Source organism: Frieseomelitta varia, unplaced genomic scaffold (assembly GCF_011392965.1).
Source record: "Frieseomelitta varia isolate USP_RPSP 00005682 unplaced genomic scaffold, Fvar_1.2 scaffold_182, whole genome shotgun sequence".
Lineage (NCBI taxonomy): Eukaryota > Metazoa > Arthropoda > Insecta > Hymenoptera > Apidae > Frieseomelitta > Frieseomelitta varia.
The window spans coordinates 1104393-1129240 of record NW_025109550.1 but is presented as its reverse complement, the minus strand read 5'-3'; the positions used below and the strand labels follow the sequence as shown (position 1 = coordinate 1129240).

At 44.4% G+C, this 24848-nt stretch overlaps 1 protein-coding gene across 2 annotated transcripts in view; it reads right to left on the bottom strand.

Annotated features, from left to right (window-relative positions):
- The window catches only part of LOC122538874 (zygotic gap protein knirps-like), a 38406-nt gene that overhangs the window by 5478 nt on the left and 8080 nt on the right, over positions 1 to 24848 (bottom strand). The window contains exon 2 of one of the 2 annotated variants that reach the window (XM_043673350.1): positions 19757 to 19834. The exons of the other annotated variant lie outside the window; for it this stretch is intronic. Within the exon in view, the coding sequence (XP_043529285.1) occupies positions 19757 to 19834 (78 nt within the window). The remainder of the gene's footprint in view (positions 1 to 19756; positions 19835 to 24848) is intronic. 2 annotated transcript variants of the gene reach the window in all.

The following is a 24848-nucleotide window of genomic DNA, read 5'->3' as shown; positions in this document are numbered from 1 at the left end:
AATCGTTGAGGCCGAGGCGCGGGGCGATTTGCAGCGTCGATCAATTTCGCCGCGCGCCGAACACGGGCAACGTATCCTCGAGCCGGCGTCGGGAATGCGATTGGCACGGCGTGTTCGCCGCGGGAACAATTTCCTCGAGCGGATTGCTGGGGGAAAAAAAAAAAACGCGAGCATGCCGATGGTTTCCCGCACGTGACGAGAATCGAGCGACGACCGGCCGATCGGCGCCCCCTTTTCGACTCGCCGATTGTAAACACGGCTTCTCGGGGCCAGTTTAGCCGGCTTCTAGATTCTAGAAACAGAGGAAATTTACGTTTCTGCGAATTTAATTTTCGATGGACATGTTGGTCGATCGCGTTCCGCGAATCGTCGCGACCTTTGCTCGCGTAACGCGAGCGTATGTTGAAAGGGCCGGTCGCGAGGAAGTAGCGTGGTTGACTAACCAGGTTGTTGGAGTTACTACATTTGTTTTTTTCTTTTTTTTTTTTTTTTAGTAGAGAACTTGATCAGCGTGTAAACTTAATATAAACCTATACCTGACCTAAACGTAGTCTAAACCTAATCTGAATCTATGAACTTGAAATTTTACTCTATAGATTCCAATTATTTCTCTCGGGCAAGCTTTAGTCGAGAAAATGTTCGAGTGCAATGGATTAAATGAGAAACCTAAACCTAACTCAAATCTAGCCTAAATCTAAACCTACGGAACTTGAAATTTAACTCCTCGAAGTACTCCCCTCAAGCACTGTTAAAGTTACTGTTAGCAACAAAAAGCTGTTAAAGCTTTAAAGAAATTTGAGTGCAATTGATTATATAAGAAGTCTAAAAGTTGCTCTTTTATAGTTGCAATTTGTATAGAAACTAAGAAAAGAATAAAAATAAAAATTAGAAAATAAGAAATGATCAAAATTACGATTTTAGGGGATTAGAAGAGAGTAGCTGCCTCGAGGTTGAAGTAATTTTCACCAGATACTCCTCTCAAGCACTGTCAAAATTGCTGTTAGCAACAAAAAGCTGTTAAAGCTTTAAAGAAATTTGAGTGCAATTGATTATATAAGAAGTCTAAAAGTTGTTCTTTTATAGTTGCAATTTTTATAGAAACTAAGAAAAGAATAAAAATAAAAATTAGAAAATAAGAAATGATCAAAATTACGATTTTAGGAGATTAGAAGAGAGTATCCGCCTCGAGGTTGAAGTAATTTTCACCAGATACTCCTCTCAAGCACTGTCAAAATTGCTGTTAGCAACAAAAAGCTGTTAAAGCTATAGTCGAGAAGAAGTTTGAGTGCAATTGATTATACAAGAAATCTAAAAGTTGCTTTTTTATAGAAATTAGGAAAAGAATAAAAATAAAAATTAAGGAATAAGAAATGATCAAAGTCACGATTTTACGGACAGTCGTACTCAAATAGCGTGCGACATCGCGCGACCGAGCTAAGTGAATTTGCAAATATCTGCTTTCGCGAGCCGACAGACGAATGACGTGCCAAGTTAACGCGATTAGAGGGGAGTATCCGCTTCGAGGTTGAAGTAATTTTCACCAGATACGCGACTGTCGATTTTTTTTCAACGCGCCCGTGGATGAACAATGAGACGAAGACTGGGATTATGTAAACACGTCTTGAATTGGTGGTGATTAAGGGAAACTTAATGCTCGATCGTTCGTGGTTGTATAATAAGAGACTATAGCGCTTAATAACTCTCTGAAATTTGTGACGAGGTTTGATTGATGCTCGAGATTGGGATCTTTACGCGTATTGGAAGGACAGTCAAGATATTTGTACCGAAAAACTTTTTGCAACACCGCGACCAATTACTCTGCTCGTGTCGTAAATTATTCCTCGCTGTCTGTCTCTTAATACTAATAAATAAATCGACGACATCACGATATTTCGCGCGTTATTTGAATTCGTAATATCACGGTGGAACTTTTTATTTTGTCCGAACTACTTGGATGACGGACAGTTCGTTGATTCCCTCTACTTCTCGCAGATACTAAAAACTCACGTTTGTATAAGTTGATTGAATAAATCGACTAATTAACGTCGAACGAGTTCAGAATCAATTCTGAAAACGATCTCTTTGTGTTTCACTACTTTCGCTTCCTTTTACGCTCGTGTGTGAGTTACTCGAGCCACAGTGAGGGAAATCAGTCAGAGCCTTAACTGCGAAAAAAACCGCAATTCGATGCGTAAATCCGCGGGCGTTTCCCCGAGAGCGCGTGACGGAGGCATCGTGACCCTGATACACGCGCGATTCGAGCAAGCGCCGGTTCGCGGAACGCGCGTCATCATCCTGCTGCCTTTCGAAAAATTCTGAAGATGCTTCCCACAGCCGGGGATGACTCGACCCGTGAATCGTCTGGTTCGCTCTGAATTCCGTCGGCTGGCACCCAGTGGTACCACCTGTCCGCGACCAAGCGCTCGTCACGCCGGGAAATCGCGTTCTCCTCCGGTTATTCAGCCGAACGATAAAGGCCGTTCCACGTAACGATTTATCTAGATCCTCGCTGCTATTTCCAGCTGTCTCTCGGTGACCGCCGTCACGCGAGACTAGCACGTTCTTCGTGCACTCGCGCTTTTGTTCGATCGCCTCGGCTCGTTGCCACGCATCATTGACCACGCGGCACGATCGATGTTCCAGTGATCGATCCCTCCCTCACGCTGTGATCCTCGTTTATCAGCTTCTGACTGACTTCTCGTTCGTAGATCTCGAGTAGATCGGCAGCGAACGCTGAAATTCGACTTCGTTGAGTCTTGGAGAATATTGCAGTTACGAAACGATCGTTTATCGTTACTAGTGTCTAGGTTTAATTGATTTTTTTTTTTTAAATAAATCAATATTGAAAGTTAAATTGTCTTCGTGACTGCCCATATACTCTTAACTTTAACAAACAATAGACTAGGTTGTTCAATTAGAGTAGAACAATTACGATAAGATTCGTCAGCCGCGTCTCTTGTCCTCTGTCTCTATAAACTATGTCTAAGCACTTGTAAAAATGTAGAAGAATTACCATTCTCGTACATCCAACAACGATTGATGATAGACAGAGATAAACGAACTTGACAACTTGTGGAACGCGACGCAATGCACGAGTCTTTAAAATTTTTTCAATTTTCCCACTTTACGTCTGATCGAATTTTCTCAATTGGTGGAGTAGGAGAGGGCTGAGAAGAGAGAGATGGCTGAGAGATCGGAGGGGATTTTTGGCGAACGTCCAGGGAAACTCAGTTGAAACGGGATCGCTGAAAATCGACGAACACTGTTTCTGACGTCACGCCGCCGCGGAGACCTTGGCTGACGTGCGCTCTGCATGCTGAACGTCGGTGCCACTCTCGTTTTCGTTTCGAGTTCGAGTAGCGTTGCGTCGCGCCGTAGATCGGACGTCGCGATTGCGGCACGGTTCAATCGAACGCGATAGAGAAATTGAATTAGAGACGCAGGTTACTTAGAACACTTTTCTATCTACGTTGACATTCACTTCTTCTCTTGGATTTTACTTAGGACCATGTATCAAAGAACTGGAGTGTACGAGTTGTCATTCAATTGCACAACTGATTGAAACAAAAATCTTTAATCTTCTTCTATTCGAAGAAACGAATCCTTTGTTTTCTAAATTCGACGAAACAGAGGGAATGGAATAAAACGAGCTGCTAATCTAAGCACCATCTTCATCCAATCTAAGCGCCATTATACGAAACCTGTAATCTTGTAATTAGAATTAACCGTTCGATTTCTGAAAAATTCATGTAAGTCAATTGTCCTATCAACTGCTTCGATTATCGTACTTCAGCCTTGAAATATTTTTCCACCGAGCAGAACGGAACAGATGTAAAATTCCCTGACTAGACAGAGCACTCTTGCCCGAAGCGAAATCGGGTCTTGCGATCGTCGAAACGTGTCAAGTGTTGCAGACAGACTTTAGTGCCTCGTCATTCGACCGTTCACGCGGTTTCACGTGCTTTTACGACTCTGGATGCTTCCATGTCCTACGGCATACCGGATTGAATTGCAGATCGCGCGTCGACAGTTCCTAACTGCAAGAACAATGAACGAACGTCATTGTATGCTGATGCACCGTCGCGATTTCGTTGGTTCGTCTCGCTGGCGTTAGGCGCAGGACTGCTCTATTTTCTCGGCAATATACTCATTGTCAGTTCGTGACAACTTCGTTAGTAATTTGCTTCGCATTTGAATTCGATCGTGCGTCGATTTAACAGCTCGAACAACTCTTCGGGATCGATCGCTTCGCGGTCGAACGTGACGCGACGTTCGTTTTCCTTAAAATAATCGATAAACTGGAATTCCGCATTGCGTAAATCTTTTCTCGGAAATTTTCTTCTGTTCTTCTTTTTTTTTTTTTTTTTCCTTTCGATCAAATTCTCTAGATTGAATCGACGCCAGTGCTCGTACTCTCTATTTTCTACTTTTGTTTTCTTTTCGGCGAAACGGAGTGGGAAATCAAAGGATCTATTCGCTGGTATTTTATTACTGATAACTAATGCGTGACTCGATCCACAAAGGCCGCGAATCTGGAGCGTGAAGCTGAATGAAAAAGTTGTTGAATAAACATAAGTTATAAAGGCGCATGTTTTCTGATTCACGGTTAAGGAACAATACACGCCGACGTAGTCAGTACTTCCTGATCTGAGCACACGTGCACGGGCAACATCGTAATTTATTCTTCTTTACGTACGAGGCATAGTATTATACGGCACGCAATTGATTATCACCAGTCTGTTACTTCTATCCGAAGCGATAAAATGGCAAAAGGCTGCATAGCGACGAGCATGCATCTAATTTATGGCACATAGACTACATTCGTCCGTTCGATCGAGCTCTGGGAATAAAGTCTCGTGTATTCTTCTCAGAATCCTTGCATCTATTTTTATTCACTGCTCACTGGAATTGGATTATTTTTCATCTGCTGTGTGTGTGTCATAAAAGTGTACAAAACAGCGTGTTGAATAAAAATTAGACGAAAGTTGAAGAGCATAGTGACAGTGAAAATTTAATCGATGGTTTAAACTGACATGACTTTGTAGTCCAGGATGACCATGTCGTGTAGCTGGTGGGATACTTTTGTTTTCAATTTTTGTTTTCAATTTACTTTTGTTTTAAATTTTTGTTTTCAATTTACTTTTGTTTTAAATTTTTTTTTTTCGTTACTAGACCACTATCATATTGAAGATTAGAATCTCTCCTTCTCAAGAATTCCTTAAAACTCGCTGTGCAATTTTTCTTTTTTACCATTTTATTGAACGTTGACCATTTTATGAACGTTCTATTGGGCTTGAACGACAAAAATTTAAAAAGGTCCTAATATTTCGTTCAACAAAGCGTTCAATGTTCAAAGTTAAATATAAGGAATACCATTAATGATTTTACACGCGTTTGAACTTTCACAATTTTTCTCCCATCTGGTACATGATGTAGAGCAGAGGTTTTTTCTCGTGCCAAAGTGAACTTCGATGCGCCACTAAATTATTTTAATAATAAAAACGTGTTTAGTAAATAGTAAACATAGAAAAAGAATATTAAAAAAAGAGAAAAAAATAACTTACTCTAATAAATAAAAATAATAATAATAATAACTCTAGTACTTACTTTTACTCTAATTAACCTGCTCTGTGTCACCAAAAATCATGAAATGCGCCACCCTAAGTCCCATCTTCGGAAAAAAACTGATTTCACGACTGTCAAACTGGAGGCACCGCGCTTATCAAAATAAGGCCAATTCGATCGTCACGCAATCTTTTTTTTTTTTTTTTACAAGATCAGTTTAAATAATCGAACAGAATCATCCTCTTGACTCTACACGACTCAAATTAAATTAATTAATTTTACACACGCCTGAGGGAAAGAGACTTCTGTAAAAGTCTCAGACGAATATTCTACATTCCCAATCTGTTCATCCACTGAAACTCCAATCAAATCCTCTCAACAGAAATCAACGAATCTCGTTGAAACGCAAGAGCGTTCCCCCGGCAACCGAAGCTACTCGTAGCTAGAAATACGAAGCATTCCGAAGCTTCAGGAAGTCATCGATCTTGCCCCGGCGAGACGAGCCAGTGTTTCAATGCTCGTCTCACCTGGTCGTCCTGGTCGTCGTAGCCCTGTCTGGGAAGCTCCTCTCTTGCCACGGGGGCGCTTTATGGCCCGGTGCACGCTCGTACATACGTCAGCGATTTTTCCGGCGGCCCGATATGGTCGCGGGGGAATTTGTCTGCGCGCGAGCTATTTGCTTACATTAGCCGTCGGTGTTCCACGGATCCGAGCCTCGGATAGCCCAGCATGCGTGTGGATTGATGCATGGGCGAATCGCGCTCCAATAGCCAAGAGAGATACGAGCGCGATCGAGCGGGGCCGCGTCGTGTCGAGCGTACAACACGCCGCGCCAATATCGCGTGTATTCTCTTTCAAGACGAGTGTGCACGCAAGAAAAGATCGAAGAGAAGAAACCGCTCGATACACAGGAATTATTTGTCGAGTGGCTGATCGAGCCGCGAGAAAACGCTGCTCCCAATGAATGGAAAAGCATTACGCTCTGGCAGTATCGCACGCTTCCACCTCCTTTTTCTCCACCGATCTTCCTCGGTGGTATGAGAAGTGATATATAACAGCATATTGCGCGTGATTTTGCCTTGAATCGTGTCCGATCTATACGATCGCGATATTCAAATTCGATTGACTCGCGAGATGGGACAAGTTGGTGAAAGAATATACACACGGAGACACCGAATCAGAAGAGATTCTCGTCGAAACTCTGTTCCCCGAAAAGGAACAAAAGTCCAAAGATTATCTCTCGGAGAGAGAGAAAGAGAAAGAGAGTTCTCTGGGAGGTTCTCGGAGCGTGATCGATAGCCGGAGACCCGGTGATTTATTCGTTGCGTGCGCCTGGAAAATGTCTTGCCACGGATGTTGTCGCAGCGCAAAGGCCGCGCGCATGCCATTACTCGCGAGATGAATTTAATTGCTTGATCATATTCAACGACCCGGTGGGAGGGGGGCGAGGAAAGTGCATGGAAAATGTCGAACGATCGATCGATAGAATCGGCTGGCTGGTTTCGCAACGGGGCCGCGATAAATTGTTAGACTCCGGCGAGTGTGCCACCGATTGTTTATCGAACCGCTACCGAACTGTTGCTTAATCCCAGCTGTAATCTGCGATCGTTCTCTACCTACGTTCCCTATTATGTCCCCGAACGAAAGAATCCACGCGCTCGGATCAAATTTCACCTGGCGGTACGGAACCAACGGTGGCCAAGGGTGGATAATGAATATCCACGTCCGCGAGATCGAGTGTCGCGATGGCGTAACACGGTCAGATGTTACGGATGTTATCTATCATCGATTTAAACCTGGAATCGGAACTGCAGATACTTTTCACGCGGAGCAACATTGCTTCCGAAGTTATCTTTTGTAGCCCACTTTAACATTACTGTATCGTATACGTATAAATAAAATAAGTAATTCTTGTTATAATTATCCTTTATCTAATTATTATTCGTAGTTATTCTCTATCATTAAAACTTCTTCAAATCTTCTTACCCTAGCGTTCTAAATCCATTATAACCAGCTTTCATCTTCGATAAGACAGCAGAGATCCTCGACTAATAAATACAGAATACGTGAATTTTCAACAGTTCATTCGATATCGGGTTATCGTTGCACGAGTTTATCTCGGGAGAACAATACCGCCGAGTTTCCTCGCTACACGATCCTACCTAGCTGATGAAAGACGCGAAAGATCATCCACGATGATGCACACCAGGCACATCGTGGATCGTCCACGGGGATCCGTGGCTGCTCGCGTGAATCTCGATCGCCGCGTGATAATCGTTTGGAGGAACGCTTTCCACAAGCGCCTTGGCGATCGATATTTCATCCCAACCTCGCGTGACTAACGAAGAGAAGCACCGGTGGTCGCGAGGATGGTGATTGTCTCGCGGACGAGCGGATTGAGCAGGCAACGGGACGACGCAATCCCGAGATCGTTTATTTACGAGGTGAAGCGAGCGCCTGGTCTCTGCCACGTACTTCCGGTGAAAGCCGGAATATAGGAGAAGAGTGTCGATTCCGTGAATCGTGCTCCAAACTGATCAAAATGACCAATTTATAACTCTCGTTAGACACTTCATAGACGTAATAACAGTGTATTTTTGAAGATTTAAATAATTTTTCGTGCCACAAAGTTTCTCTATTTTCTTGACTCTAATGCTTCTGAAACCGTTTAAGTTTCAGATATTTAAGTTTCAGTGGATGTTGCACGTGTTTTAAAAATGGATTGATCGACATTCCAAGGATTCGAAACTCAGAAACGCCGGAGCTTGCCTTCGTACGATTTTCCTTAATAAATAATTCTCAAATTTATCGTACAGACCATCGCGAGTGATTAACTGCCTCGGTCGTGTCGCATGCAAATGGGACCACGAGGCGCGCGACCGTTCCGCCGAGGGTATTCAAGACAGCGGACAAGAAGTTGGGACGATTTCACGCGTAACTCGTCACACGTCGTTTCCAGCGAATGCCACCGATTTCGGCCAGACGTTTCGTCTTTGAAACGTCGAAAAGAAGCGGTCGCGCTCAGAAATCGGTTTCCTTTTTTTTTTCTCCTCCCTTTTTTTTTCTGTCGCGCGAATTGGATTCGGTCTACGGACTGCCAAGAGCGGCGAGTTTGGAGAGAATTTGCAGGTTGCGTCAATCGGTGGCTCCGCGTTTGCGCAAGATCGATCGTTCTGAAAAGATCGGTACGTGAGCGTCGCAGAGCGCCGCTCTGAATGCTAAACGAGCATCTTCAAGGGCGCGATATCCTCTGTGGCAACAGCGCGGCGCGATCGTTTGGGCGTGAACTGGGCCATCGAGATCCTCCGATCATCGACAGAAGATCTAAGAAGCTTCTACTATCTGACGAGCCATTTTTCAATTCTATCTCATCGCGAGTACTCTCTTTCAGTTGAAAAAATCGGTATCGACTCGACGGAGTTAACGTGACATTGTGATTACACAAAATGACAAGTAATCGAGGATATATATGCAATATCTAATAAATAAGCATCGAAATGCTCAACAGAATCCGAATGATTTAATAATCTGCATTCAAATACAGTGAAACCTTAGGATACCTCATTCTATAAAACCCAAGATTCACCTTCCATCGTCCGGAGAGGAAAGAAAAAAAATTATACTTATGATAAAAAAGCGGAAGAAAAAAAGAAAAAAGAAATTACGTACAACTCTCGCCGAGGATAATCACGGATCGACTGGCATTAACAAGTGTCCGAATATAATCAACACTTGGCCGTGCAATCATCCTTAAAGTTCACAGCTCTCATTATCTCCAAATAAAGGTCAGCAAAAAGCAAAAGTGTTCCCTGCGAGGCTACCGAAAACCATCACGGCCGCTCCGAGGCTCCGTTGCAAAACTCCAGGACTGCGAACAACCGATTGACTAACTAACAATCCTAATTTGCACAACGACCGTAAATTACGACAGGTGTTAAATTACGTCGCGGATATTACGCTCCCGAGGGGACGCGAGACGTCGGATCGATAGATGGCGATTTATTGGCTCGTAAAAGGAGCACGTTAGAGCGTTCGTCGTCGCCGTGATTTTGTCCACGTGAAAGCAAGGTGGCGACTCTCGTGGTGAGTTTACCGCGAGCGAGCTACGCTAGCCACCCTGTTCGCTCGTAAATCGCCACTTTATACGAGCGACACGCCGTGATTCGCGGTTTTCGCCCCGTCGTGCTTACTTACTACTTTGCTTTCGTTTTTTGGCTTTTACTTTGCTTGTCTCGAGTTCCCCTGTTCGCTTCCGATCGACATTTACGACCACAGCCTAATACGGGACACGTTGCAAAATTGGAATTTTCATTGCGCAAGTGGGTAATTTTCTAACTGGCAGAATTACACTTATTTATCTTGCTTTGCGGAATAAATTAATCTTATAAAAATGTCAGCTCGAAAGAACCGAGGATCCGACGATTCAACTTATTTGGAACAGGCGTGTTCGACCCGCAGCCCACGCTGTATAACCAAAATTGGAATAATCGAATAAGTATTTTATTACTTGAATAATTTTAACCATTAATGGTCGTGATGTTCCTTATATTTTTTTTTTTTTTTTTGGTTTTTTTTTTTAATTTAATAACAGTACATCTACAACTGGCCTTTTCTTGGGCCAACCAGCAGATTTGATGTAATTTGGTGTGTCGTGTGATGTTCCTTCAGGTTCCTTATATTTATGAGCATATATTTTTTCAATAAGAACGGAAATTTTAGACGAGCATCTTGAAAATATTCTTGTCGAAATATTTACATTGTCACTGCCTGTATTAAACCAAACATTGATTTATTAAACTGGTTTTCTCACTTTAGCATCTGAGAGAGCTCGACGTTCTCGTTAAAAATTTGCATACTTTTCTAATCAACGTATTATTGCACTATACAAAAGTTGTTTCAATATCCTCGTATATAATACAGGTTACGTTGAACTGATAAAAAAAAAAAAAAAAAAAAAATGGGGGTCCTGGACATATTTTTGTTGGCCAATGAGGCCCGGGAGATTCAAAACCCCATGATTTGTTTTCTCGCGACTCGCGGCTCGAATCAGTGAACAGCATCCACTGTACATACAGTGCGAATTATCACGCAACCATTATCATTTTTTTTCAGGAGAAAAACCGTGGCCATTCCGGCAGTCGTTCTACAAAATCTACGAGCGAGAATAAGGGGATTTCCAACGAAATGAAATCGGCGAGAATTGATGATAACTGACCATTCCAGTTTCATCGCGTCCTCAGCAACGCCGTAAACTCGATTACGGAGCGAATCTCGCGGTACAATTAGCTCCCTCATAAAACGAACACTTGGCGGCCAAGTGGCGGTAAGGTGGCGCGCGCGTGTTAACACACGCGGAGAATCCGAGGACTCTTCCGCCTCCATGGTCGCAACTTTTCCGCGGTTTCCTGCTTCTCCTCCTCCTCCTCCTCCTCCTCCTCCTCCTCCTCGTAGCCGCTAGGCAAGACTCCACGTTCGCGCATCGCGCTTCTTAACTGCCGCTATTACGTCGCCTAATTGCCGGCCATTTAAATACCGCCGCTGCAAATAGATCCTCTTGATAAACAGGCACCTCCGCGCGATCCACCATAATGGAACGAACGAACCGCAGCGACCTTTATGAATCTGTCCAGGTGTACGAGCCGCTGAACTAACGCGAACACGACGCGCCAAGATAATTTTCTATCGTTTCGCCTGTTATTTACGCGGACTTTTGCCGACTCTCTGACTCGATTCTTTCTCACCCGATCTCGCGCGTACGGCACTAAACGCACAACACGGCGTGCAATAAAATACGAGGAGAGAGATTTTTTAAGCAACTTCTCCTCTCAATATTCCCAATGAAACGTTCCGACAAGAAAAACAAGGAGATTCTCGCCAGAATTTCACATAAATCTCTTGGGTGCCACCCGAAGTAGCAGGAGGAACGAAGTTGGCCGGGTTAATCCCGTTGGTCGCGATTTTTTGCTCATCAGTTATTCATGGTTCGGCAGGAATTATCATTCATTAACATCGAAATTGTTTCTCGATCGTAGCCAATCGAAGAAAGAAACGTCAATGTATTATAGAGTTCATTTGCTTTTCGTACGGTACTCGTTCGACAAATATATATATATGTATTCTTTTTTGTTCGTAAATCTCGAGGAACACCACCGTTAAAGCAGCAACGAGAGAGTTAACGACGATCGATCATCGCCACCACGCAGCCACCACGATTGACTGTTCATTGAATTTATGCATTTCAATTAATTTCGACATTATCGGTCGGTGAACTTAGTTCGCTCGCGAGTACTTGAGTAGGTAATCGTCTGGTTTGCTGCGAGGTTCGGCGGGTTGAGATTTGTTTCTTGCCCGGGCCGCGTTCATCTGGTTTTTCTCACTTTGATTAAAACCGATTACAGAAAACACATACTGTTAGCTGAACGAGGCCGGCGCAAAAAGTGGCACTGTTAAGACAACACGCACGCGTCATAAATCAAGCATCGCGTAATTGAATATATTCATAAATTCAACGTTCCCTGCCAGCCAGTTGCCTTTTGTATTTTCAATAACCGAAAGATTTATCACCATCAAGCGGAGCGTTCTTAGATCAAATTTCCCATTCATAACCATCGGCCAGAAAAGATCGAGGCTCGCCTTATGCAACAATGCCGTGCGCGCGCGCAGGATTCTTTCGCAGAAGAAAAAAGAAAAAGCAAAAATACAGAAAAAGAAGAAGAAGGAAAAGAAAGAAAACGAAAAATCCACGGTAGATGGAATCGGATCTGAATAGTACTTCGCGCACGTTGCTCGCGTACGTATGTTACGTCACGTAGAAGTAGATTACCAGAACGCTTTATGCAACACACGTGGGGAGCGTGTTCCCGCAAAAGAGAACGCGCTTCTTCGTCGGTACGAGTGAAAACGTTGGAGGAGACGCTCGATTTCCATTTCAATTTTCATTCGACCGCAGGGAAGAAAACTGTTCGTCTGCTGTTTTCATTTTGATGAATATCGATGAAATTGATTATTAATTAATACATCATCTTACTTGACTCGACCTCGAGTTACCTCGAAATATAATATTTACTAATTAGTTCAATCTTTGACCAAGTAAATGCTTTTTCCTTCAAATTCGATTCTATGGTTACTAAATAAAATAACTTTTCATTCCACTCTATAGTTTGTATTCGTTTCTACGAATAATTTTCTCAAATAGTTTCTACATCTATTGTGTAAGTTTCGCTTTCCACTTGGGATTATTTGTTATTTTATTTCGCTCGAGTGAACGATCACTTGCGAATGATTTATTTGATTTGGATCCGAGATGAAACTACTTTTCCTTGGTCGTCTCTCGAATAAAATTAACAAACTAGTCGAACTGGCTCGTTATTATAAATTTGATACTTTTTATCTTTCAAACAAAATTTGCTCAAGTCCAAAAGTTTCGATAACTACTTGCTGGTTGAAAAGATGCATCTGTACAATCGAGAATATTTAACATTCTATGTTGCAGATGGCGAAAGTCCGTACCTACTTAATATTAAAAATTGAGAATATTTGGTACTTAATATTAAAAATAGACGACTTTGGTACAATCTTTCTCCGTCAAGTTGAAAATCGTTTTCCTACACCACACTAATTCCACTGGTAAGATCCTCGTTTCTACAGACTCACAGGAATGAATTTCGCAACTCCGCTACGATTGACGTTTCCCTATCGCGATAGATTAATCGACGACCCGACCGGTTCGCTGATTTTTTTCCTCCGTTTCCTTCTCCGATTTCCTGTTTGGAGTTTGTTGCTTTGTCGCTGGACTGGGAGTGTCCAGTCGAGTGAAGACGGAATACATCGACTGGAATAGAACCGTCACGTGCCACCGGTGAGAATCGGCCTCTCCTTTCGTTCAATGCGCGTTCGTCGCAAATCGTAACGATTCCGCGACCAGGCCGACCGGTTACGCAAAGAGCTGGAACGCGGGACTTTCGACGTTACCAGTGCCCCATTGCAATTGTATCGTCGACGAAACAGCGTTTGCGAAATCTCGCGTGCTACTAAGAGCATCTAAATAAATTTATTCCAAAAGGTCAATAGCCAAAAATTAGAAGAAAATTAGTTACGAATTCTTGATTCGAACGATTTCGAACAAAGATGATCGACATTCTATTTATTTATTTATTTATTTATTTATTTATTTACTTGTATACAGGAATATCCTATTACAAGTGGCCGTGAGATTTTTCACGGCCAAACTCCATACATATGACTCACAATACATGCTAGACATCTAATGTGTAATTGCACGGTGGATCTTTGGTCTCTAGTTTAGATTTGTGAGTGGGGCTGGGTCATTGGAGTCCGCAACTAGGGTTGTTGCTCACTCGCAGATTAGAAACGAACGTAATTTTAGTAAAGAATACAATATATAGTATAATTTTTTTGCTTCTTCTTTGCATTAGAAATGACTAGGATCCTAGGGAAAGGTGCACTCTCAAGGTAGTGGTGCCTAATGTTCGAATACTGGGGACATTCATATATGTAATGTTGAAGTGATTCATACATTTGTAAGTTTGCAAGACTGTGCAGGTTACATTTTCCGTGATTTTGTACCAGAACCCTTTGAATATTTCGTTTCGTCGACTGACAATCTTAGTTGGAGTGATTACTTTTATAATGGTCACAGGTAGTGACATGGTTAGGTATTTTTCTGGTTCCCGGATCTCTAGACTTGCAATTTCCCTATATAATGGGTTGTAGGTTGAATTTCCAACTCTGCGACAATCCTCCAGGAACGTTCTGTTGATAAGATAAGTCTCAATTAGTATGTTGTCCCGAATTGTTCTGCTGTTCCCACATATTTCCGAGGCCCAATTCGTTTGTTGTCCCCCTCAGTAGGGTCACCCAATTATATTTGTGTCCGTATGGTAGCCTCCCGTCTGCCTTTAGCAGTTTAGAGTATGTTATCGTTTCTGAATTATTGAAAAGATCGAAATTCTCTATTGTTTGGCGGCAACGGAACACAGTCGAAGAGCAGAGATCAGTCCTAACCTAAAAAAGGAAATCGCAACCGAAGCGTTGCGTTAACAACAAACGTTGGCCTTTAATGGTTTAGAACCCGAAGGCAGTGTTCCGACGACTTGCAACAACCTAATCGCCCGTTCTCTGCAATAAACGCATAAAGCGCGCCGCCTGGCTCTCTCGCAGTCCGGAAAACCGGACGCTTCCAGGCGCTAAGTGCTTTCTCAGGTACTTCCAGCGGAAGTGGTTCGAATTCCTCGCTCAAAGGAGCGAACTGTCCGCCGAGGGATCCGCCTCGAAGGAAGGAGAAGGATCGACCACAGCTCGACGTGGAAAGCGATTTCGCCACGAAATCGACCGCGGTGTCCTCGATCTGTCGCGTTCCGTTTCGTTTCGTTTCCATTGTCGCGCGATGAATAACGAGCCTCGGCGGCCCGAAACGTGAATCACGCGTACGCGTTTCGACGCAGGGGCCACGCAGCGAGAAATTTCGTCGCATAATCGCCGCCGCGGGAAACAATGGTCCCCGAGGCTGATTTGCATGAGAACGCGCCACGAATCCCCGAATTCGCCTCCACGAGTTCGGCTGCGACCGCACGCTAACAAGCGTGTCGAGCCTTGCAGATCGCTTCAGCGAAGGAAGATGGATGCCGGGTCACCGTGCGTTAATATTCATACGAGTGACACGCGCTCTTCTTTTGCCGCTACGACCGAACTGGTCTTCCACTGGCCAACTTGGTCGCTGCCTGAATTTCCCTCGACAGCGAATTGTCGTGGAATTCGAACGCGAATGTGAAACGCGCGCGACGAAACGGAGGATTGGTGAACATGGATCAGAGAAATAATAATTTTTCGTTCCTTTTTCTGGCGGATTTTTCTTTTTAGCCGTGCTAAAGCAGCGAATTGTCGCGGAAATGGATCAGAAAAGTAATAGTTTTCTTCTTTCAACCGATTTGTTCAACAGAGGTTCAGGCTTTCAAATTCTATTTGTTCTTCGCGAAATTCCTACAATGGACAACGAAGAAAGAGATGTCATGGACAGTAACAGTAAAAAAGAACTATGAAACACCGAGCGAGCAAAGAGGATGAAAAGCACCGAGTTTGTGAAAGAAGACAAAAGAAGAAATCCCAATTCTTTAAATTCCAAGCAAAGTGATCCTTGATATAATTTTGTAGAGAAGAATAATCTTTAGAAAATTACTCTTTGCAGAGAAGAAGTTTCCTTCGCAAGGGAAGCATCGAGATTACTAGATTTTATTAAAAATATTCGACTTTGGATTTGGACGGGCGATCAGTCAGTCGAAGCCGAAGACTGGATCATACGTCGTCCGGACAACATGATCCCACCAAAAATGGAAGAAGCGAAAGGAACGAGAGAGAAAGAGAGAGAGAGAAAGAGAGAAGCTGTTCTTCGATGTAGCACCAAGAATTCGAGGCAGTCGTTAGTATGCTAATGAGTGTCCCCCGTTTCCTCGTTCGCTCCCGTAATGTGCGTCTCGGTAGATTATTTCAAATATTTCTCAAACTCCATCTCTCTTCCTCTCTCTCGTTCCTCTCACAGATTCTTCTCGATCGACGCCTCTAGGCTTCGTGAGAATGGAGAATTTCTCTTTTTTTTTTTATGGTTTCTAAGGCAACGTACGAGGTTCTGTGTCGAAACGGAACGCAAATAAAAAGTGTAGATAGATCATGTGCGATTTGTCGACGCTCGCGCCGACAATGTCAAAGTTGACCCTCATTTTTTTCTCCTTTCACTGAACTATAAATGGAAAAGCAGAATTCTTTGTGAACGCGTGAAGTTGTACCTACCTGCGTTCCTTCTCAAAACTTCTTTTTCTATTTTTCTTTTTTTTCTTTTTTCATGATTCGCTAGAAAATATTATCGAACGCTGAAGAATATCGCATGTGTAACGAGATCGGGAATCGAAAAATTATTAGACACGACGGTTACTTTGAAACCGTCGACAAAAATTAAGCTGAGAGAAAACGAGGAATACTATTCTAGTGCTTCAGAAATATAACACATAAAATCTCTACAATATATTTAAAACCTGCGTGTAATAAAAATCTGAAAGCTTCGTTCGATCAACAATTGTCATTCTGACTGAGATATTCAACGCCACATAGGCAAAGAAAAACTGAAAGGTCGTCACGTGGATGTGAACGAAAGACCATGATGCGTTGCCAGCGCATTTATTTATTCGCTTTTGATTCTCACCTCTGGACTCTGACGTCGGTTCTCAATATCAGGACTCGATGCGATAACATCGAGAACCTGGCGCGAGCAAGCGATTCGCAGATCCGTGGCTGCCACACGTGTATTTACACGGTCATCGATGATAATATTAATTTGCCGAGCTGGTGCATCGTTTCTCATGCGATACGAGGCCGCGGTGGCGATCCACGAACATTAATTAAACATTCAATCGGTAACGAGAAATTTTCACGATCGAGACCCGGTCGCTTCGCTCCGGGGGAACGTTGGCTTGATCGATGCCGGAACAGGGGTGGGAAAGGGATCCCAGAAACGCAGCGAGAACGGTGATTTGTCGTGCTAACGGGAACCTGGATCGGTTCGAAGCAACCGGGAAAATGATGTTCAGCAGAGAACGAGGTCGTAACACGTGGTTCGTTGTTTCTCTGTTGCGAGAAGCGTCAAGAAAGTGGTACGTTCATCCATTGTGATTCAGGGGATAAGGTCAATGTGTTTTCTCTCATCCCATAAGTAAGGTGTCCGAGCGATATATATTCAAAAGTGACGAAATTTCTTTGAGTGTACACGCTGATGGAAGATACTAATAAAGCGGAGGTAACCAAATGACAATTGCGTAAAGGGAACCTGTGTCGAGAAAACCACGCCCAAAACTCGAGACAACACTCTGCCAGAGGCAACCGCTAATAAACATGTAAGCGTCGCCTCGCGTTATCTCGCAGGTGTCGAGCGTAGAACTCGGGCGAGAAAACCGTGAGGGGCAGGAGGGATCAGAGCGCGCAACAGGTCGAGCGAGGAGAAAATGCCGATTGCGGACAAGGAGGCTTTCAAAGCCACCGATAGGTATCCACACATAAATCCGTATCACGTGTACCACAAGCCGTATTTTCCCCGATCGAGGCTGGCTTCCCCGATCCTAGAAAGATCCCACGGGCAAAGAGAAAGAGAGAGAGAGAGAGAGAGAGAGAGAGAGAAGGAGAGAAAGTCTAATTTACCTAAAACGCGTTATCTAGTGGCTCGGTCTCCGGGAAACTGAACGCACGCCGCAGAAAACAGAGACAGCCCGTGGCCCGTGGTTGCCTTAATGAGGTCCAATTACTATCGGATGGGTCACTTAGTATGCGGTACCGATATTCCACGATGGTGCACCACATTAGTGGCACCGGTAGACACAGAAGGGAGCAGAGAGGAGCCAGGCAGAGAAAGAGAGACGGGAAGAGCAAGGATCAACACCCTTCGGGGAGAGAACTTCGCGGACTAACGAGAGAAAGATTCCTACTGGCTTCGTCCTGTCGTTCGATTCCACTCGTACGTACGAGTTCCCGCGCGCACGTGCGCCCGAGGAATCCGCCGATTGAATATTATTTGCGGTCCTTATCGATCGCTGCCGCCGCGCCACGGGAACGTCGAAGGACATCGCGATGAAAGCGCGGTACCCGCTTTGCTACTACCATTTCCCGCTATTCCTATCTGACTGTTCAACCTGCCTGCACTTCGTCCCCGCGAGGTCGTCATTTTTAGCGAATAACAGATACTTCATCAACGAGAGGAAAAAGAGGACTCTCGATCAAATAGAGCGAAGTGTGTCTTCGATCATGCTGGCGTGCATTTTCGTAAGATTATTCACTTACATCACGTAGCCTGGGGTTACTGGCATATATGTACGGGATATTAATTAACTAGATGTTACGGGATATTAATTAACGAAATGAAATCCGTCGCGAAACGTGACGTAATATATACAGTGGTCGCTGGAAACTTTTCTTACAAGTTACGTGAAATCTGTGCAAAACTGCATCGACTTTTCCTCGTGTTACGATACGTTCTTACAGGCTTCGATCAACGAGACTTTTCCCCGCGGGAAAATTATTTATTGAAAATAAAACGCTCCTCGCTCGCGCGGGGCATTTGCATATTGAGCGAAACTCGAGACGGGTTCACGCTTGCCGAGAGTCGCGAAATACGGCGAGATTCGCGGATAAATCTTCCTCAAATTGACCTGTCACCAGCTCTCCAAGTTTCTCGCGAATTTATTCCCCCGCGTTTCGTTGCCCGTTATTTTCCCACCTGCGGCAAATATTTCGAAATTTTCCCGTTCTCGTAAACAGGAGTTCGAAAGACGCAGAGTCTGCCGCAGGCATATCGATTAAAAATATTAGAATCGATAGAAGAGAGAGAGAGTTGGATCGTCCACCACCGTATGGCACGCAAGAGGAAATCGTCCTCGCCATGTGTCACGATTTCTAAGACAATTGGCCACGAAACCATCCTCGAAGGAGGACGATCTGAGATAATCGATTAGTCGCGCTCGATTCTCCCGTCCACTTACGGATTCGAGCCGGGCGAGCGTTTTTTCGTTTCTTTTTTCACGTCCATCGGAATGGGACTTTCTCACCTTCCTCGCCGATAGTCCGACGCGTACGTGTCTGTTGTACTCTGTCGCGATTCGACACGGCTTATTAAGCTTCCCGCCTTTTTAAATCGGAGTGAACGCGATGAGGCGCGACTCGAGTCGATACCGTGCGCGACTGCTGTTCGGTTTGATCGTCGTTCGCATCGGTGATTTCCAACGAGCGGGCGAAGAGGTCGCGCGCCGCGCCAATTTGCCCTCGAATACGCGTGTTTTTCTACTGCGTGAAAATCCGATGTGAATCAAAATAAGTGAATCAAAGTAAAATTGACATACGGCCACATGTATCGGGAATAATGGAATAATAAATTCGACAGAGTGGAATATCGAAAGTTCATGCTATAGATATAGCACTGGTAATCCCCGCTGCGATATATCTGTGTCTGTAGAACTAAGTTTCGGTCAGAGTTCTGTTACAATTCCAAAGTTTTTAACCAATTAATGTAGTTTTCACTTTCTTTTCTACGAAACGTCCGCGAGTAAAATACGTACAGTACGTAAGCTTTCCAATCGACGTAAACCGATAACAGGCGATACAATGAGAAGCTCAGACAATGATTAAGTAGATCGCTTACCTTGCAGCCTTCGCAAGTGAACGCCCCGAAATGAAAACCGGCCGCTGGTTCCCCGCAAACTTTACACACTTGGTTCATCTGCAATAATATAGAAATTATATTATTCGAAGGATAAAGCGGTGCGTCGTGTCAGTCAGTCAGTCAGTCAGTCAGTCAGTCAGTCAGTCAGTCAGTCAGTTAGCACGGCTGATCCTTGGCGAGATAAAGAGACGATGAGACTTGTATACCAAGCATGGGGGAGGAGGAAGAGGAGGAAGAGAAGGAGTAGGTGGTTGTGGAAGAGCGAACAGACGAGAGGGAAGAACGGGGTAAGGAGAAAAGAGAGAAAGAGAGAGAGGGATGACGAACCGGTTCTCCACGTTCGCTTCGATTTTTATTCCTCCCACAATATCTTACGGATGTTCGAATGCTATTTGGATTACCGGGAAGAGGAGAGCTTGAAAAATTATTCTCCCTGGCTCGGCGGAGCCGCTTTCTTTACGACCATTATCGCCCCTGACACGGTTCAACGTTGCGCTAATGCTTCAGGCATCCTCCACACACGACGATCGATTTCGTTCGCGTTCTCATCGTGCCTGTCTTCATTCCCGCATTGTTTCGTTCGACGTGATCTTTGACTCCGCTTCGAGTACAGTTTATATTCCCTTTAGCAGCGTGCGCCGTCGCATTTTCGTTGCACCCGTTCGTTGTCACTTCTATTAATAACGGAGCGCCATTAGCAGTCTTTCTGTCGGAACCTATCTCCTTCTATTTTGTTCTTCTTTTTTTTTTTTCTATAGCAAGATCCGTTGTCAGTAACGACAACCGAGTTTGATCACCAGTGAACTATGGCGTTCATAAATCAGCGCTATCTATCGGCAAGAGTCACACCGGCAAGCGATGCTCGATCGCCAGGGCAAAACTGGAATAAAATTAGACCATCGGCGAACCGATAAGGGAACACAACCTATGAGGGGCCTCGAACGCACCTGGCTAGCTTTAATGTCGCGGCACTTGGCGTTCATCTCGGCCAAAGATGGCCGGTCTCAAATCGTTCGGTCGACGCACGAGACCTTGCGAAACACGTCCGAACCGAGCGTTTTCTAATATGCCGGCTGCAAAAGGTTTAATCACATAATTGTGACTAGGCCTTTTGAAATTCAACGGGGACGTCGCGCTGCTTCCAATTCGAGACGATTGTTCGTTCAGCTTCCTCCAAGAAACGATTATACTCGGATGGAGTCTCGCGTCCGAAAATTTTCTTCTTTTTCCAACCGCGATTCATTCACGAATGAATGTTCCACCGGAGGCGACTCGATAAGAAGAAACGAAGAGGTCGTGGCGAGGTGGGCATCGTAACGCAATAACCATGGGTGGTTAATCGTCCGGGAAGACGCGTTTTTTGCCGACAGCTGGTTTTAACGAGAATTCAAAGGGAGGGTAATTAGAGTCGAGCCGTGACGCGAGCCGCTTCTAATCGTCCCCTACCCGCCCCCACCGCGATTGTTCTTCCAAAGGAATGGAGCTGGCGCCCCGCGAACGGGGGCAGCAGTCTCTTCGCGAGATGAAACGACGAAGAAAGAAGAAACGGAGAAACGCCGCGAAGCTTCGACACGGAGGGAAGAGAGATCGACAGACAGAGAAAAAGAAGAGTCGACTCGCTGGTTCGTTAAGGTCTCCGAGTTTTTTCTCGACGCAGTTGCTTGACGCCCGCTCTTTCTTTCATCCCGCTTGCTGATGAGCCGAGACCGTCCTCCTCTTTTCCTCTCCCTCGCCGCGGAGAAACCAACAGAGACCACTACGTGTCTCGCCTTTTCTTTTTCTTTTCTCTTCGTCATCTCGCGCCACGACAATGACCTACTCGCTCGTCCAGAGATTTTCGAATCGCTTCGCCGGAAGTCGTTCGCCTTCCCTACACGTTGTCTTGAACGATTGGAAGTATTTTTTTTTCTCTCTCTCTCTCTCTCTCTCTCTCGCGGCTATCGCGAGCTATCGTTTTTCTTGCGACTGATGAAGTTGGAGCGATTATCGAGCAACCTGCGAGAAATGCGTTTGAAATGCTAAGGATGAGATAAGGAAAGATTTTTCTTCTTTCAGTTTGTGTACTATGTATAATTTTTCATAAATTTATGAAAAAGAAGAATCTTCGAGTATTTACATGTTCCTTGCATTATGCATTTTCTCACATACCATCCGTTGTGTCAATTTTATCGACACAAACATTGTTTCCAACGCGTTAATTGCGTCGCGAGAAACTTGAATATTCACGCTACGGATTTGCGTAGCAATCTAGGCACGCAAATCCATCTTTCGAAAGCAAAGAGAGATATGGCTGCTTTATTGCCAGAAGACATCTCGCTGGCGAATGATGCGTCGAAAATAAGACGATAGGAGTAGAAGAAACGGTTGTGTAACCGATTATTTATATTACGGCTGATGATATAAAACCGCGATACACCTGACGAACAGCGTGCTAAAAGCTGCAATATATTATGTCACCTAAAGATTGCATTGCAATATATTATGTCACCTAAAGGTTGCACGATGCTCATCCTCCTTGACCACGGTCCAACAATATTGCGTTATAATTTCATTTTAAGCCACGAAACATCCCTCTCTATCAATCTTCCTTATTATTACCTAGAAAAAAAGGAACGTCAGGCTCAACTCGTCTCCGTCCACGAATTCACATTACTCCGCCAAAAGCGAATTACTCACTTCTCGTGGAAGCGTTTCAACGTTACATAAAACATCTCAGAGATTTCATTAGCACTGTAATGAGACTGTAATTATCGTGATTACGTTGGTAAAGTTTGAAGCGAATCTGGAAATTGTTGAGGAGGCATACAAAGTACGTAGACAGTCAAGTATTATACTTTGGCAGAAAGTTTTCTCGATCAAACACAAGGTGGTCAAACGCATTTGAAAACGGTGAAATCTTTCAGGTACAGAACGTCGTTCTACTTGTTTGAAATATAGAATTGGAAGTTTCAATTTCTATCATAATACTTACGTTTGATTGAAAACTTTTCGCCAAGGGTAGTATTAACATTCGATCGGAGCCACCTTTAGCTTTAAAGTAAATTAAAGTAATTTTTATCGTTAAACAGCACATTTTTTCCAAATCGATCAATTTTTTTCAAATTTGGCAATTCGCGGTGTCAACGAAATGTCAAAGTGTTTCGTCCACATGTAACACGTGTAACGCACGTAATATGTGTATGCGTCGGTAATTGAAATTCGAAAAAAAAAAAAAAAACATTTCGAGCCCTGACATTTGATAGCCGCACCGGAACGCTCGATGCAACGAAATCGAAACACAATCCTGCGTCGGTCATAATTCCATTTCAAGGCGGCCAGAAACAGCGAGCGGAACGCGTGAGAATGCTCGCGAAGCTTTCGGGCTCGTAAGCGAGCGGATATCTTTCTCTTTCTCTCTCTCTTGTTGAGAAAAACAGAGAGACGTGAAGGATGAAAGGTTAAGCGGTGCAAAAACGGGGCGCGGAGCTAATATCGGGACGTGTTGTTTCCATCGATGCGCAACCGCGTGAGGAATATTCGAGCCGCGGCGTGCACGCAGCCCGACGTTGATTAACAGTGGTCTCGCGATTAACAGTAAATCACAGAGCGCATCGACTCAGCCTTCTCGTAACCGTATCCGTGGCCGGTAACCGACTGGTGACTATAACCAGCGAACGGTACCATTTAAGTAGCCGAGCCTATTGATTTTACAAAGGATCTGGACGCGCGCGCGTGCACGGTATCGATATCGATTCTATCCCACGAGCACCGATCCCCCGATTCGTGCCAAGGCTGTGTTCTCGTCTTTTGCCAAGAATCCATCTTCTTGCCCTAAACTGTCTCGCCAAGTCTCTCTTCGGGATGAAGAAAAAGAAACGATTCAGAAACTGAGTTGTTAAAAGTTCAACTTGAATTTAAATAAGTTACAAGTTGATAAAGTTATCTCAGATCAGTTGTTGAATCTGAATAGATTGTTATTTCGCTAACCTTCAAGCTTCCTAGCATAAAATTTCCATCGGAGAGGGAACAGAAAATCTTCACAATAATTATAAACATGTTATACACAAGCTTTTATTTGTGTATTTTACGAAGAATCGTTCGAGTATCTAGAAAATATCTAACGAAAATTGCCAATTGTGGCCATTTTGTGTGACGTCTTCGTATTTAAAAATTTCCCCCAATTCAAAGTGTTTCTAATGGTAGAAACTTGGTTGTACGTTAGCGAGACAATAGGAATTCCCCAAGAATGCTGGCAGAATTCCCCGGCATTAATATTCATATACACGGTACAACCGATGCGAGGGTATTTACGGAAACGATCGCTCCACCTTCCGTGAAATTTCTTCCCATGGCAAAGGATGCCGGTCGCCGGTGCTCGGAGCAGCATCTTCCCGGTGCAGCAGGTCGGGGCAAGGAGACGCTTATCACCGTGGCACGAAGCATCAGATAACGCGCGAACTACCAGCCAAGGAGCGTTCCCGCTTGCATTGATATGCAAAAATACCCCGAAGCGGTGCGCGCCGCGAGAGGAGCAACAAGACCGACTCCATAATCTGGCCATCGACGTCTCATTGGTCCCCGGCGGATGTTGCACAAAGGTAAAGCGCTCCGAGGAGGAGCGGCTCGCTCCGTCTATGTACACACGCGCACACCTCGTACCCTAGTTTCCACGAGAGGAGTCAATATTTGCTCGGCACTCGTTCGTTAATGAAGTCGACCTGCTCCAAATATCCGCTTACCGAGCAAACGACAGAGAGACGGTGCTTTCCAGCTGGTGCAACGAGAACGCGAGAAAGGGGCAACGAAAGAGGAGGAAGGGGTGAGGAAAAGGGAGAGAACCCCTCCTGTCATCGTCTCGACTCGTCCTGCGACACACCACGTGCACGTCCAGAGGCACGTCGAACGTTTACGCGCCATTAAACTCGAGTCCCGTGTGACGTTTATTCCTTTATGAGAGTTTTTCTCGTTTCTCTTTTCATCTCGCCGATCCCTCGGCTGACTTCCTGCCATTGTCCTTTCATCCCTGAAGTTCAACCCTTTGCTCGACCGAGTTCTTGTATTTCCTTTTTTTCTTTTTCTTTTTTTTTTTTTT